The sequence below is a fragment of the Bidens hawaiensis genome, unplaced genomic scaffold, assembly GCF_021521415.1.
Source record: "Bidens hawaiensis isolate Kalapana, Puna unplaced genomic scaffold, B.hawaiensis_p1.1 tig00000142_1, whole genome shotgun sequence".
Lineage (NCBI taxonomy): Eukaryota > Viridiplantae > Streptophyta > Magnoliopsida > Asterales > Asteraceae > Bidens > Bidens hawaiensis.
In genome coordinates, this window is record NW_027491019.1 from 3,424,193 (window position 1) to 3,441,983 (window position 17,791).

The 17,791-nt window shown below is 36.1% G+C and overlaps 1 protein-coding gene across 1 annotated transcript; it reads right to left on the bottom strand.

Moving 5' to 3' along the window:
* Positions 1-10,828: 10,828 nt before the first annotated feature.
* Positions 10,829-11,509, bottom strand: LOC143575529 (uncharacterized). The gene has a single exon (XM_077059903.1). The coding sequence runs from the start codon at positions 11,507-11,509 to the stop codon at positions 10,829-10,831; it is 681 nt and encodes a 226-aa protein (XP_076916018.1).
* Between the last annotated feature and the right edge of the window lie 6,282 nt (positions 11,510-17,791).

The following is a 17,791-nucleotide window of genomic DNA, read 5'->3' on the forward strand; positions in this document are numbered from 1 at the left end:
TGTTGAATAAAAAGACTTCATATAGCCCGCACACGTGATCCAATCGATGTAGCATAAGCTTTTGTTATGTAAATATTAGCTGCATGTTCAAGGCCTAATGTATGAAGTACTAATAAAATGATAGTAGTAGTAATGTTGCCAAGCAGTTTTTTATCAAAAGCATAACGAGTTCTTATACAAATTCTTGACAGTAGAAGGTTGCGGTTTGACTTGAACAATGAAAACTGTAGTTTGACAGCATTAAAATGCAGCAAAAACTACACACTTTTGACAACACAATATGCAACGAAAACAACAATTTTTAACAACATTATAATGCGGCAAAATTGCACTTTAACAACATTAAAATGAAGCAAAAACGGCACACTTTTGACACGAAAACATGCAGCAAAACTGCATATTTTATAGTATTAAAGTGCAGCAAAACAACATATTTTATAGTATAAAGTGCAGCAAAACTGCACTTGAAAAATCCAGTTTTCAGCCTTCTTTTGGCCATTTACTTGACATTTTAAGAAACTTATATAACCGAACTAAGACGAATTCAATCAAATATGGTTGAATCCTAAGCCTTAAGCAAACCTAGTAAACATGAAATTTCTACTCGAACACACTACATATAAAACATCCAACTGCACCCTTAAGACAATTATTTTCAACAGGGTGTGTCGATCCCAATATGTGAACATACTAGCCTTCAAGTTAATTAAAAGCGTAAATAAGGCCTAATGTATGAAGTACTAATAAAATGATAGTAGTAGTAATGTTACCAAGCAGTTTTTTATCAAAAGTATAACGAGTTCTTATACAAATTCTTGACAGTAGAAGGTTGCGGTTTGACTTGAACAATGAAGACTGTAGTTTGACAGCATTAAAATGCAGCAAAAACCACACACTTTTGACAACACAATATGCAACGAAAACAACAATTTTTAACAACATTATAATGCCGCAAAATTGCACTTTAACAACATTAAAATGCAGCAAAAACGGCACACTTTTTACACGAAAACATGCAGCAAAACTGCATATTTTAAAGTATTAAAGTGCAGCAAAACAACATATTTTATAGTATTAAAGTGCAGCAAAACTGCACTTGAAAAATCCAGTTTTCAGCCTTCTTTTGGCCCATTTACTTGACATTTTAAGAAACTTATTTAACCGAACTAAGACGAATTAAATCAAATATGGTTGAATCCTAAGCCTTAAGCAAACCTCATAAACATGAAATTTCTACTCGAACACACTACATATAAAACATTTAACTGCACCCTTAAGACAATTATTTTCAACAGGGTGTGTCGATCCCAATATGTGAACATACTAGCCTTCAAGTTAATTAAAAACGTAAATAAGGTATAACGAATTATGAGTGGAAACTCACTAGTAGACGAGGAGCCCGCGTGTTTCCCTTCCTTGACCCCTTAATTTCCTATACACTTTCATCATTTATGTTTAGTGACCGCATTCTTTTAAACATAAAATCATCATCAATCATTTCATTTGACACACATTAACTTCCCGAAATAAGTTACCATAACACATGATGATTTTAATGTTGAAATGGAGCATTAACGTCCCGAAATAACATCCCGAAATAAGTTACCATAACACATGACGATTTTAATGTTAAAATGGAACATTACATATGGCCTAAGAACAATAGAATTGCAAACAACAAAGCACTAATCTGCTAAAATTTATTGTATGCGCAAGTGAATACCCTTAGTTCATAAAAACTTGATACTTCTAAACGCAACACTCAACAACTATTCTTTTAAAAGCTTGAAATCAGTACCAACTTTAACAAAAATCTCATCTGGAAACAAAATTAACACAAAAGTCTACTAAAGTGAACCTGCTTCAGATCACCCGATTAAACTAAACCGACTGAATCAAACAATCAGAAATCAATTAAATTAAATTGACTGAATCAAACAATAAAAACATGATTATTTAATGAATAGATTATTGAATCGATTGAGAATGTAATAGAAATAGCAATTGAACCTGATTAGCCACAAGGATGGAATCGACGGCTGGGTCCTATGGCGGGAGGCGGGGTCCGGCGAGGGTGTTGGTCGACAGTGCAAAGGTGAAGAAGGATAGGGGAGATGGTGAGGAGGTAGAGCGTGTGAATCTTGTCTGAATGGCTCAGCAACATTTTTCAGCTGAATGGTTCAGATGTGCTCTGAACCGTTAATAGGTTTCTAATAAATCAACCAAACACCACTGTATCTGACTGATTCAGACTTGAGCCTCTGAATGGAATCATTCAGAGGCAAACAAACATGCCCTTAGTATATTTTTAATAAACTTTAAACATTGAGAAAATTCTAAGAACGAGCAAGCTTGGATAAACTACTTTATCGAGCAAGCTTTGTGCTTGAAAATTTGAATTTGAGTTTTTGACAGTATTCATGTACTAAATGACAAAAATCATTTAAAACCTACTTTCAAATGCACAAAGCGTACACTATAAAAGATGGACTAAGAAAAATTTATTTCATTCATCTTTTTCCCTCTCTCTCTCTTCTTTTATCATCCGCTTGCTCGCAACCTATGACACCCAACCGTTGCTCACTTATCCTAACAAAAAAATGTGATTCACTTAATTCCGACTTGGTAAGATTTAATTGAATGATTTCCGACACTCATTATATGAGTTTAGGGTATCAATTTTCATGTTTACTGACATCTCTGTTTTATGGGTAGGTTATAATATTATCGAAGAACATGTTCATAAAGACTATCCTTTTATACTTTCTTCTTCACTTATATCTCCTTGCATGTTCAATTGATATTCATAATTGACTAATTATTGCTTTGAGTGTGTATTTTTGTTTGTGTATGTGTAGAAAATGGTGTATCCATTTGAGCCCAAGCACAATATGTGCGCTTTTCTCCAAATAACTGAGGATAGTCGCCCACTAGAGCTGATAATAAGATGGTTGCTGCGCTCCAACCTTCTATTCGCTTTGTTGAAGTAGTCTCTCATTAAACAATCATTCGTATCCACATGATCTCGAAAGATATACGATCTCTTATGGCGTGACCGAGAACGAGTAGAGTCATACACTATCTTATTTGCTACGGCCCAAAATGCACTCATGACCTCAGCTTCCTCCTCCGTCGTCTGTTGGTTGATCTGATTAATCTTCTTCGTATCCTCAATAAGTTGTTTCCAAATGTCGGAAGTGTTTGTGGAATCCATTTTGGTAAAAAAAAAAACTTGTTGAAAATGGGTTTTGAATTGGTGAAGAAGTATTTAAGTTGAATATGAAATGGTGAAAATTGTTGAATTGGTCGGGTATTTATATTAAAATTTTAAATTAATAGTTATTTACATTTTTAAAAACCGTTCAACGGTCAATTTTATTAAAATAATAATAATTTTAAAACAAAGTCGACGACAAATCCCATCGCCCCCTCTTGTCGCCCCCTTTATCGCCCGAGGGGGGTGTTCCCTCCAAAAATCGCCCCACATCTCCCATATTTATCGCTTAGTACACACGGCCTTATAAACAGATGTCGATGTGTAGGTATGAGCACGGTTCCATTATTAGACGAAACTGAAATCGAAGTTTCAGTTATTTGAATATATAAATCGTTCGGTTTTTGGTTATTTTTAGTTTTGGTTCGGTTATAATCAGAGGTGTGTGTGTTTATATATATATATATATATATATATATATGAGATGGTTCTTACGAGAAATGATTTTATAGAGAGAAATGCGAGATGTGGATCTTGGCCATTGATCATGTGTAATCAATGGCCTATGATAAAATGACACTCTTTTAATAAGTAGCACCTAATTAATACATGTTTACAATAAAAGGGTATTAGTGTCTTTTGTGTGTTGAGCTAATTAAATGTATATATAACTAGTTTTCATTTTTCATGCCCAAGTCATCATTATTAAAAAGTTATGGTTATCATTACACACATTCAATATTGTATCAATATATTTACGTATTTATTATAATAGATTTTTTAATATTCATACATGACATTTACATAAATAAATAATTATGATTGTTGATTTGAATAATTCTAAGCACAACAAAAAAGATGAAGTTTAAGAAAACAAAGTTGATATGAAAATTATTTCAACTAACAGAATGGTGTATTATTTAAGCATATATTTTTATTCATGTAAATGTAATAGTTTTAATAAAATTAAAGTTTTTATTTGATATGTGTAGTTTAATACAATGTTGTGTAGGCATATTTAATATGTTTTTCCAAATGCATATAAAGTGTGTAGGTTATTAAAAATTTTGTGTATGTAAATGTCAATCTGGTTATTCAAATGTGTATAACATGTGTAGGTACTTAAAAGTTTGTGTTGGTATATCTTAACCTCGTTTTCCAAGTATATCCAATTTGTGTAGGTTGTAAAAAAAACACATAGATATATGTTGGTTGTGTAGTGAGCTGGTATTTCTCCAAGCATGTTGGTTGTGAATGAGTATGATTGTGTAGGTATACGCTGGTTGTGTAGGGACATGTAATTTAATAATCGAAAAAAATCGACACTCCAAAATACATATAAATTGTGTAGGTTGTTAACATTTGTGTAGATATATATCAATCTGGTTATCCAAATGCATATAACCTATGTAAGCATTTAAAAGTTTGTGTAGGTATATACTAATCTCGTTCTCCATGTAGATATATTTTGGTTGTGTAGTGATATGTTCAGCACATCTAACATGTTGGTTGTGTTTGCGTATGATTGTGTAGGTATATGTTAGTTTTGTAGGGACATGTAATTTGATAATCGATAAAATCGTATTGTGGGTATAAAAAAGATAGAATTTAATAATACGTTACACTTTCAGTTAGCGAGTGGTACTCAATGATTTTAACCCAAAATGGCCATCATAATATTGTATCATGGGTTATGAAGTAAACATGTCAAAATAAATGTATAGAAACATAAGTAAAAAAACTAAAAATTAAACAAGAAAAAGTAACAGAAAGAATATAAACAAAGATTATTTAAATCATCTGGTTTAAAAAAAAATATTGCTAGATTTGTTTTAAAATGTCAATAATTATTCTATGTTAATGTAATTAAATATAATAATAAAATTTAATTATTAAAACATTTTTAATTATAACTTACGTAGAATTGAATGTTTTTAATTACCAAAAAAAAGTGTCATTTTACATCGCACCCATACGTAGAATTGAACCTCTTCTCGCACTAAACTTCACTTCTGAAATGAACTAAATCCTATATATATGTGTGTGTGTGTGTGTGTGTGAAAGTTAACATACAAATGAAATTAACATGCTAATTATGAGAATCAAATATAGTAATTATATATACAACTAGAGTAATTATGTAATTACACTATAGAGTAATTATGTAATGAATGTCGTTAAAGTCCTCTAAAACAATCTATAAATCAAAATTAGTCTGTGCATGAAATTATAGCTCAAAATGAATCAAATTTTGAAGAAGTGGAGTATGAGCTAGAACAAGAAAAGATAGATGATTCAAATGATTTATGTGATAAAGAGTATGAAGAGCCTACAAGTCCTCATGTTGACATGACTGGTGAACATGTTAAAAATATCTAAGAGAGTATGAATGAGAATAAAAGAAAGTCAAATGTGCATTTTCAGATACTGATTGACTTAAGTATGGAGTATGAAATGATTAAGGATTTAAATGATGAAGATCTTAAATACCTTGTTGAAAAGAAGATGAGAGAGAAGGCTGATAGTATGTTTAATGAGAAGATAAACGAGGTTCAAAGAGACAGAAGAGATAACGAAAGAGATGATGATGGAAAGAAAAGGGGAAGAAATCTCCTAAAATTAATAATGCGGTTGAACGAAAGAGATAGTTCTTAGCAGAACGTGGTTATGATCAATTGAGCTTCCTCAACATGTCAAGAGAAGAAACTGAGAAATACTTCCAGCTTGAAAGTAGAAAGATAAGAGCTGAAGGTGAAGTAATAGCAGCTGAGCATAAAGAAACCCTACCGAGTATGCCTCATCGCAGACCAAGAAAGTTGTCTCCGGAGAAAGTCAAAGAATTAGAAAGAAAGTTTTAATATGATAAAATTGGGGGAATGACATTAAGTTCCAATCCAAGGCCAACTGAGAGATCATTATCATCAAGAGGAACCCAAGTTTTATTGGATATTCATTTAACAAACAGAGTCACCAGACAAAATGATAGACCATCATCAAGCACACAACCTACTCAAGAAGGTTCATTGCCAAGAAAAGTTCCCAGAAGTCCTAGGGGTGTGGAAGAAGTTGTACACAAAAATATGGTTTTGGGATAATAAAAGAGGATTTATTTTGGTCAAAATGTCAAATGATAAGGAGTATCTCATTGAAATGTCTGATTATGAAAGATTTACTCCTAGATTTTTGAGAAGATTGCGGAGGTGACATTATGTGATTATGAAAGACAAGACCTCTTGTTGCATATATGAGATGACAAGTTATAAATGAGTTCCCTATGTTCAAGAAAAGAGTAAGAAGTGTTGATTCGAATGTTGAACCTTACCTCAATGAAGAAAAAAAGAAAGCAAAAAGCGCAAAAATGTATGAAAAAGAAGAGTCCAGATTTGCTCCTGAATCTAGTCGTTGAATGGAGCACTAAATTTTGCGAATACAAGACAAGACCTTCAGGAACCATATGTGGTTAGTAATTTCTTCCATGTACTTGTGAAATTGTAATGTTCAACCCCAAAAGAGTAGTAGGAAGAATTCACAGTAATGATTAAATCAAGTATGCACAAAGTAGATCTCTTAGAGATAATTAATATCAAGGTCAATGACTTTCGTCCTTACTACACTAAACAAACAAAATTACAAGAAATAGTTAGAAACATATTAGAAGATATTGAATTGTTTGAAGTTGAAAGGTTTGAATGGGAAAAAGAGAACTTTATAAGAGAGCTAGAAGAACAAGAAAGAAGATGAGTTTGGTTGTATATGAGTGCTTAATTGTAAAATCTTTTGTTTGTTTTCTTTTGATGTAATTTGTCTATTTTCTCTATGTAATTTTAAGTTTGAAATTAATGTAATTTGGCGTTTTAAAGAAAATTGATGTGTAATTGAAAATTTGTATTAATTATTGAAGATTTTGGTCGCATCAACTGGTATTTCACTTAGGGGAAATTTTTTGGGTTAAATGGACGATTTAAAGTTCTTAACTTCCCAGAGATTTGCCAACCACAAGTCTTGAGTACATTCATGTAAGTCGAACACATGAATGACAAGAATAAATGGTTAAGTGAAAGCCTCGAGAACTTTCCGTAACACGAGTACATGGCCAAGATCTGAAATAGCTTGTGCAAGTCCCGAGTACTTGGACCTTATCGAGTTCATATGAAATTCATCCAAGAAAGTGTCATGAGTTCATCCTTTCTTAATGAATACATAATCTATATTTAAGAATCATCTAAGTGTGGTTCCGAGTACACTACACTTGACGATTATATGAGGGGTTAATTTAAGATGACTTAAGGATGAAATCCGAGTGCATAATTAGTCACGAGTTTATTATACTAGTCACGAATACTCATGGATCTCGAATATATCCTTGACATGAAGGATGATGGCTAAGTGAATATCAACTCGTGAACAATTGTTCATGAGTACACGACCATGTGTTCGTTGAATACATAGTTGACTAAATACTGGATCTATTCGTGAGGAATATAATCAATTCATGAACAAACTTCAGCTCAAAGGTAATTCTTAATATATACTCAATGTATTTATGAAGGAGATCATGTGTTCGGGGAAAGGTGTGTATTCGAGATGAAATATGCTTAAGTACTAGATGTATACGAGAATAAGTGACCATGTGTTCGAAGACTCCCGAATACTTTAATGAAGAACCAACTGATCGTAAGGTAGAGCATGTGTTCGTAACTGACACTAAATGATATTTTATAATTGTTTGCTAGGGTTAATGTGCTCAATAATGAGTCTATCAATAGAAAGCGATAGGTCATATGTCGGCACGCTAGTGAATCATTTGATTAGGCATTACCTAGGATTCACTACCTCACAAAACCTTAGAAATATTCTGGGTATTTATATATACAATGTTATTAATGTATGTTTTTGAAGTGAATCTATGTCTTCTTATTTACTGATTAAGGCTAAGGGTAGTGGGGCTTGATCCAACTCCAAGTGATTCAATATATTTACGCCACGTAGGCGTTGACGTGGCACATGATCAAACCTCAAGATCAAGCTCCAGAGAGTGTAGTGGTCCAGGTGATATGGGGATTTATTTAAATTATTTTTTATATTTTTTATGTTATACACAAAAATATAAATTAAAATATTTCATTAAAATATAAATGAAAAGGAAAATAAAATATACATAAAAATAGAGTTTTTATTTTTTTATCATCAATTCCTTCCGAATACGATCTTTTTCTTCCTCCATTATCGCTTGGTCGGATCGCAGTAGGTGGCTAAAGTTTTTGGCTAGAAAAGCCAAACTCTTGAAACGGTTTTTTATGTCGAGCTTCACCAATCGAGAGGAGGCCACTTTACAATTCCTTAATTTCCTTTTTATAGTCGTCATCAATAACCGTTTTTTCCCACGATCCCTACCCGGAGGGCGGCTACAACCTTGGTCTTTCAAATGACCTTCGGACAAGTTTAGTTCGAAGTCAATTTTATTCTCCGACCCGCTCGAAGAGACGTATGTGCCGGACGCACTAGTTTTTGTACGTTTTGCCCCTTCGGCAAAGTCCTCTGCACATAGTTGAATCCATTTCGAGCACTTCCTTAACAACTCCCACAAGTAGCCTTCGCCAAACGTCTTCACCATCCCGTACCTCCTCAACACCTCTTGATCCCATTCATCACAAATGAATTGGTAAACCGAGAGATCATCAAACCCACTCGGCCGCATTCGCCTAGAATTGCGGTTATGTAGGTTGGTAAACAATCATACAAATTTACGAGTATCGGTCCACCGGCCGATATCATATTTTCAGTATGAGCCCTACTCCCTACTTGATTATAAACCAATTCCCCAACCTTGGCCCAAAAAACTCGAGCTCTTTGAAATTCGGCTACAAAATAAATAACAAAAAATTGTAATAATTGCACACAAAACTTAAAAGATATATTAAAAAATAAAATTCGCGAAATAATTTACCAGCATTCTGATCTTGGGATATTTCAATCCAAGCTTTTGCCAACGCAATTTTCTCTTCTTTAGACCACAAAGTAGACTTCCGCTTAGCCGGTGCAGAATGACCATCTGCTTCTCCGGTTTTCTTCAACTTTTTGTGGGATCGTTTTGCCGGTGACGGCTCCGGTTGTGTTTCCGGGATCGAATATTCGGATTGTGACATATCCATGAAAGCTTGAAACGATTCGTCATCCAAGTAGTTCAATCCTTCTGGAAATTGAGGGTCGTTGATGTTGATATTACCGTAACCCGAGCCCCGACATGATTATAAATTTGAGAAATTTAGAGAGGATTTTTAAATTAGTAGAGAGAAAGGGAGTGAGAATGGTGTGTATTTTTTTATAAAATGGGGTTCTTATTTATAGGGGAAGTGGTAGGGTTTGTAATTAAATAATTGTTTTTTTAAATTTTGCCCTCCAACGGCTCTTTGAGCCTTCCCACACTCTCAACGGCTCTATCCATTCCCGCGGTCCGCTCCACGGCGGCCGTTCGCGCCCCCGTCCGTAATTAATCGTAAATACTTCATTTCCTGGTTCCATAAGATCAGTTCTTTCACACTGATGAATGAAACTAAGAGTTTTATCAAAATCTTTTGAATCTCGATGTAAAACAAATTTAGGATATACAGTAAACATAAATTTACCATATGCTAAATATCCTTGTACAGCCCCTAAGAGAGCATCTTGTCAGTTAATGATTCTATTATCAACAACAACCATTTTAATAGGAAAATTAATTCCATCTCTGAATTGTGCTTTTAGTAGGATTTTTACTGCTCCTATATGCACCATGTTCATTGATTTTCTTGATTCGGGCGTAATAGTTAAGAGTCTTTTTTCTATTTCTCTGCTTGTTAAGAGTGGCAAAATTTACTTTTCCCGATGTATCCTTTATGTCTACTGAAAATTCTTCAGTATTAAAGCAGTAAAGTATTTTATTTTTCTTGAAAAGGCTTTTGAGACCAAGCTTTCTAAACTTTAGGTTGATTAAAAACCTGTCTATTATCAAGCTTAAACTTAAGCTTACTTATTTTTGTTAATTGGTCACCGGAGGTGCGGATATGTTGTCATGATTTTTGTTTTAAATATGATTTAAGAAATTATAATTTTAAATTTAAGGGAAAATGAGTAAAAACCATTGAAGTATAATAGTTATGAGATAGATATACCTCAGATCCCCATTGTCTCTGAACCTTAGTGACGAGTGACCAATCCAATAATTATTTTCCTATGACCTTCTGTCTCGATGGAAATAAAAATGACTCCAGGACTCCAGGTTTCATAACAAAATTAAGAGATGTTGACAAAAAGGAAATATTTTATTTCATAACTGTTCTTCCTGAAGGAAGAACTTCTGGATTTTTACATCATTGTCCCTAAGGGGCAGCTTACTCACACATAGCTAGGATTACAAAGAAATTAAAAGATTTATGGGAGAGTGTTCGATGCCCCTTCCCTTACAAACATTACAATATATATAGAAAGGAAAAGGAACGTAAAGTTCTCTTTGCTTACGTAAGTGCTTACGTAATTTTTACATAATTGAACCTTGGTGGGGTCCTAATTACGTTTCCTCTATTATTTCACTGGAGGCTGTCGCTTAGCCTGCTTTATTCACATGCTTGCTTTTCTTTAATCGATGTACCCATGCGTAGGGTCTAATTCACGTGTATCCTCTAACATTTCGTCTGAGAGGAGGTCACTTTCTCTGCACTCTTCACATGTATGAACTTCTATAATGCGTGCCAGTTCTTGACACAATAAATTTTTGGTGGTAGGATCTACATCGAGCTGGTTGGAGATAATTCTCTGCTCAATGGTTTCTATGGCGTGCTTTTCATGCACAGGTAGAGGGGTTCCACTGTAACTAATAATTACGCCGTTTTGGCTGCAGTAATTGATCTTTTTGAAACTTCCAACCGTAATTTGTTGAAGGGTTTTTAGAATTTTTAGATATCCATTGACTCTAATGGAGACCCAGTTGCTAACGTCTTCTTGTTCTGACATTATTTTGGAAGGTTGGACATTTCTTGTTTTGGCTATTCCAACTTCTAACACATGTAGAGCGGGAAAGTTTCTTTCTTGATACCAATTTGGTAATGCTGAAGTGCATTCTAGGTAGATGTTGGCATCTTTTGCTGCTGCTATTTTCTTTCTGAAGGTTTTTATAGCCTTCTTCATTCCTTCTGTAAACAAATTGATTTCTTGTAAGTTTGCTGAAGGATAAATATTTTTAATTAATTCAGCCGAGAATGCTAGATTAACAAGATGGGGATCTGCTCCTGGACAGAAGTTGTATAGACTCTTTGTCATTTTATCTTCTGTGAATATGTGCTCGACTTCAAAGTCTTCAGGACTTAGGGCCCTAGCTTTTGACCAAACTGATCAGAATTCATCTAGAGTGATTAGATCGATTTCTTCATTTTGGATTTCAATTCTTTTCTCTATTCTTTTTTCAAAGGGTAAATTTGAGAAGCTAACCAGTTAGGTTTTCTTTGTTTTTGTTACAGGCATGGGAAAGACGGTAATCCTTAAAGGTATTTCTTTCTTTCTGAATTCTGCTGAATACCTTGTGGCTTCTTGTTGAGCTTGTAACAGGGACCCGAATTTTTTGTAGGGAACTGTTGTATGCTGAACGTATTTTGAGACAATAGCCCGGTCTTCATAGATTCCTCTGTGGTCTCCATAAAAAATGACGTAGAACCTCGTTTTTCGATGTCCTTGGGATGTCACCTTTTGAGCATAGGTGGTTTTAATAGTTTTTGGCAAACTATCAGCCCAGAATGGATTTGAGTCGTCTTTACCGGAGCCGTTTGCTTCTGGACTAGAAGATGATTGTGGCTTATATTTTGCCGTATGTATGCTTTTTCCCAAAGTATCAGGGATCAACGGACTTGATTTTTCTTTACCTTTAGCCATTTGTAAAGGAATAGATTTTGTTTTTAGACTTTGGTCTTCCTGTACAGAATTTACAGTATTGGCGTTAAGCAACTCATTGTATAACGCTATTTACTGTCGCACAGCTTGTAATTCTATTAAAAGAATTTTTTTCTTTTAGGCGTAAAGCCTTGATTTGTTCTCTCTCTTCTTCCATCACATTTTTTTTCTTGATATGGTTGTGATGAGTTTTTGTGAAAGGGATGTATCTTATTTATAGAGAAGGAGTACGTCATTGCTTATGTATTCAGAAAATCACGTGTCAAGCTATCAGCTAGCACGTTTTTTGGTCCTTCAAGATGTTCAATGTTAAAGGAATATCTCGAAAACAACATTTGCCATCTAACGAGGCGACCTTGTTTGTTATCTCTTGAACTTTTTGTTTTTAGGAAATAAGTGAAATTTTTGTTACCTCGTGTCACACCCTCAAAATCCACTAACGGAGTTTTACCGTCAGAGGGTGTGAACTAACAGGATCGGAATCATCAGTTATAATCAAACCATAAAAACGTTTAAATGAAAATAAGTGCGGAAGCGTAAAACCATAGAAACAATGTTACGTCACGCAGGACGATTTAAAACCAATGTAATAGTTAAAAGTAAGTTTGCATAGTTAAAAGTTTTTCAAGCAATGCATGTTCCTAAACCGCGCGCCCGCCTCGGCTACCTGAGAATAACATACTAAAAGTGTCAACACAAGGTTGGTGAGTTCACAAGTTATATAAAAATAAATCGTTTAGCGTTTGCGTTTAGCGTTTTGCGTTACAACGTTACAGCGTTTTGCGTTACAGCGTTACAGCGTTACAGCGTTTTGCGTTATAGCGTTTTGCGTTACCAGATAGTGTTATGTCAATTATATATCGATAGGTAGCTAGTCTATACAACAAGTATTACTAAGTGTTCGACACCGAAGCTGACTCGTTTATTAAGTGCCTTGTCACCAGGTCCTCCAGACCATGGTACGTGTTAGCCAAAATTACACCCGCTCGACCCCCAGTCGAGTTTAGAGTTGGGTGGGGTTTGTCAAACCCAGTAGTACTACTCAACAATGACTCGCTATTCCAAATATTAACCGGTTCGATGTGTAGGACTTCAATTGTTTCGTTGCCACTTAGCCTTTACAAGTGATATATAATTTATAACAAAATCTTAAATGCGTTGTGGAGTATGTTATCTCCCCCAATTGAAAAGCGTTTGAAAACAGTTTAAAGAGGGGAAAGTGAAACTCACTGTTTGCGAAGAATTTCCCAAATTAAATCACCAAGATGCGCTTCACCGAAAAACTCTCTCTAGCGTTCTAAAACAATAAAGAGATTTTTCTAAGTGTCGGAATATTATCGAGTCTCTAGACCCGGCACATAATACCTATGCACATAACATGTTTCGTGTTTCGTTTGTGAATCGTGTGTGCCTTTAACCAGCTTATTTGTGACACGTTTCATGTGTAAGCAATCATATACGTGTCATATATTCATAAAGTACCTCACTATCAATTATTCCCCGTAAGGGCATTTTGGTCAACAAATAACAATTAACTAGCCATTATTCCCCATGAGGGCAAATTTGGTCAAATCATGGCAATCAATTAGCAATTATTCCCCGCAATGGTATTTTGGTCAAAACATAACAATTATATAGCAAGTATCATGTTTCATGCATTTTTACACAACTCAGCAGCTAGTTTCACCTAGACAGAAATCCTACTAGAAGGATTGTACTATTTCAACTATCATAGCATTTCAATTAATTTACCAAAATTCATCACAGAAGCACATATTTCTTAGGTTTCCAGAACATATTTAATTATATTTTTATTCCACATAGTTTTCTCAAAATCATCAAATCATTACAGCAAACTCATAACAGTCAAATTCATGCGCAACAGAATATTATTTGCAATTCCCGTTAAACAAAAAATCCAATAAATGCAAGACAACTTGGGTTAGGTTCCTAACTCAATAAGTCAACTTCCAGAAGTGGAACCAACCCAATTGGTCTCGTAGTTCATGAGATATAACATTTACAACACAACCTAACAGCAGGTCTAACAGCTCAGCTTTGCACAACGTTTTTGTAAAATCATAAAAGTTAACTTCTACTTGTCCAAAAATTACAAGTTTATACTTTATAGAAACTAGACTCAACCTAGTTTACTGTAGTACCAATAATCTCAACCAATTTTCACGTTTACACTTCGTTACAGTCACTTAAACATCATATACACATTCTGTCCAGAAACTGTTTGCATCCAAACTCAATATATTAACAACCTATGAACTATCATGCATTCATAGAACACTCTAGACTCCATAAACACCATCCATGCACATCAATTACCCATTACATACATGATTAGGGTTTTTGTTTGAAGTCAAACCATAGACACAACAATTAACATGCAACAACATTCAATCTAGTTATCAAATCATTATCCAATCAACAACAAATCATATTAACTATACATACATGAAATCGGTCAAGCTAGGGTTTTCAATTAACCCATTAAACATCAAAATCAAGTAACAAGGGTGTAAAGGATGATCAATTATACCTTCCTAGCACCTAGTTCTTCAATCAAAAGCTTGAATTGAGGGTTGTAGGATTGTGTATAGTGGACGGCAGCCAAGGAGCAAGGGGAGGGGGTTTGAGATCGGAAGTAGGAAGAAAGAATAATAATAGTTAGGGTTAATTGTTAAGGATATATTTATAGAAAACTATGTTACACTTTGGCCCCTCCACTTCCAAGTATTACTTTTTCCTAGCTTAAACTAACTTAGTTCTTGTTTCTTGTCTAGCATTACATACAATATAAGCAAGTAACACATATGTTAACACCTAATTATCACATAATTATTATGTTGACGTTTTTCGTTTATTCATCAACCGTTTGCGTCAACTCGTTTGCGTTTCGGTGCAAATCCCGAAAGACTACACATGTAGTAAGTGTTAAGCGTCATTTAAACCCTAGTTTAAATGTAATGAAGTGTGCGTCATAGATTTAGTGATCTTAAGTTTGAATTGACGGAGTTGAGTTAACGGAGTTAACCTGAAATTGACGATTGTCACATCATTCCCATGTTGAAGAATTTTCGTCCCGAAAATTTGAGTCAAGTCGTGATGAGTGTCTGAAAAAGTAAGAAAATTTTTCAGTTTGTCATATCATCCCCTAGTAGAAAGAAATTTCGTCCCGAAATTTAATTCATACCTCCGGTGATGTCTGACGGTTTGCCGGGTTTCGCGGTTTTCTGTGTTTGGTTAGCCCTTCAAAAAGGTGAGGATACTTTTTCATCATTTGATCCTCGCGTTCCCACGTGAACTCCGGTCCACGTCTCGAGTTCCAATGAACCTTAACGATTGGAATTTTGCTGTGCTTGAGCGTTTTGGTTTCCCAATCCAAAACCTCGACTGGTTCCTCAATGAAACGTAACTGTTCATCAACTTGCAGTTCCTCCAAAGGGACTACTTGGGTTTCATCAGATAGGCATTTCTTCAAATTGGACACGTGGAATACATTGTGTACGCCACCGAGTTCCGTTGGTAGGTCCAGTCGGTACGCCACCGGACCAATGCGCTCAGTTATCCGGTAAGGACCAACATATCGTGGGTTGAGTTTGTTTCGCTTACCAAAGCGAACCACACCTTTCCAAGGTGAGACTTTGAGTAACACTCGATCGTTCACTTGAAATTCGAGAGGCTTTCGGCGCTTATCGGCGTAACTCTTTTGGCGATCTCGTGCTGCTGCCATGCGATTTCGGATTTGTACAATCTTTTCCGAAGTTTCGAGTACCAGTTCTGGACCAGTGATTTGGCTGTCACCCATCTCTGCCCAGCAGAGTGGTGACCGACACTTTCGTCCGTACAGCGCTTCAAACGGCGCTGCTTTAATACTTACGTGGTAGCTGTTATTATACGAAAACTCTACCAAAGGTAAGTGAGATTCCCAACTTTTTCCGAAATCCAATACGCAGGCACGCAACATATCCTCCAGGGTCTGAATAGTTCGTTCACTTTGCCCATCCGTCTGAGGATGGTATGCTGTGCTCATATCAAGACGGGTGCCTAGTGCGCTTTGCAGTGACTTCCAAAAGTGTGAAGTGAAACGAGAATCTCGATCGGAAATGATCGAGACAGGCACTCCGTGTCTAGATACCACTTCTTTCATGTAAACACGAGTTAGTCTTTCCATTTTGTCCGATTCCTTAATCGCTAAGAAGCGTGCAGACTTAGTCAACCTGTCAACGATCACCCAGATGGTATCGCATCCCGTCGGTGTTTTAGGTAAACCCGTAATAAAATCCATTGAGATGTGTTCCCATTTCCACATTGGGAGTTCCGGTTATTGCAGTAGGCCAGATGGTTTCTGGTATTCTATCTTGACTCTGGCACAAGTCAAGCATCTGCTCACGTAGGTGGCAATGTCGGCTTTCATGTTCGGCCACCAGTAAAGTGCCTTTAAATCATGATACATTTTATCTGAGCCATGGTGGATAGAATATCGGGACTTGTGAGCTTCGTCCATCACTAGAGTCCTCAACTCTCCGTACCGTGGAACCCAAATCCGGTTCTCAAAATATCGGACCCCGTCCGATCTGGTTTCAAGTTGCTTGTTCATGCCCCGCATGAGTTCCAACGGAAGATTGTCATCTTTCAAAGCTTCAAGTTGCGCATCGCGAATCCGATCGGGTAAGCTGGCATGAATCGTGAGTTGCAATGCTCTCACCCGTCTGGGTTTATCTGTTTCTTTTCTGCTGAGGGCGTCGGCCACTACATTGGCCTTGCTAGGGTGGTACTTGATGGCACAATTGTAATCTTTGAGCAGCTCGACCCAACGGCGCTGTCGCATGTTCAGCTCCTTCTGATCGTAGATATGTTGGAGACTTTTGTGGTCGGTGTAAATGGTAAACTTGGTACCGTACAAGTAATGCCTCCATATCTTAAGAGCAAACACCACAGCTCCGAGTTCCAAATCATGGGTCGTGTAGTTCTTCTCGTGAACCCGTAGTTGTCGAGAGGCGTAGGCTATAACCTTCTCGAGTTGCATCAGCACACAACCGAGACCTTGTATAGATGCGTCACAGTGTACCTCAAAATTTTCCGTTCCCTTGGGGAGGGCTAGAATAGGGGCGCTACAAAGTTTGGTTTTCAACAATTGAAAAGCGGATTCTTGCGCGTCACCCCAATTGTACTTAGTGCCTTTGTGAGTCAAAGCGGTGAGGGGTTGAGCAATCTTAGAAAATCCCTCGATGAAACGCCGGTAGTAGCCGGCCAGTCCTAGGAATTGCCGCACCTCAGTCGGAGTCTTAGGTGCTTCCCAGTTTTTGATGGCCTCTACCTTACCGGGATCGACATGGATACCATTCTCGTTGATCACATGTCCTAAAAAGTGAACCTCGCGAAGCCAAAATTCACATTTCGAGAGTTTAGCATACAGTTGTTCCTTCTTCAATAATTCCAAAATTAACCTCAAGTGCTCTTCATGGTCAGCCTCGTTCTTGGAATAGACGAGAATATCATCAATGAAAACAATCACAAACTTGTCGAGGTACGCCTTGCATACTCGATTCATGAGATCAATAAATACGGCTGGTGCGTTGGTTAGGCCAAAAGGCATAACCGAAAACTCGTAGTGACCATACCGTGTTCTGAAAGCCGTCTTTG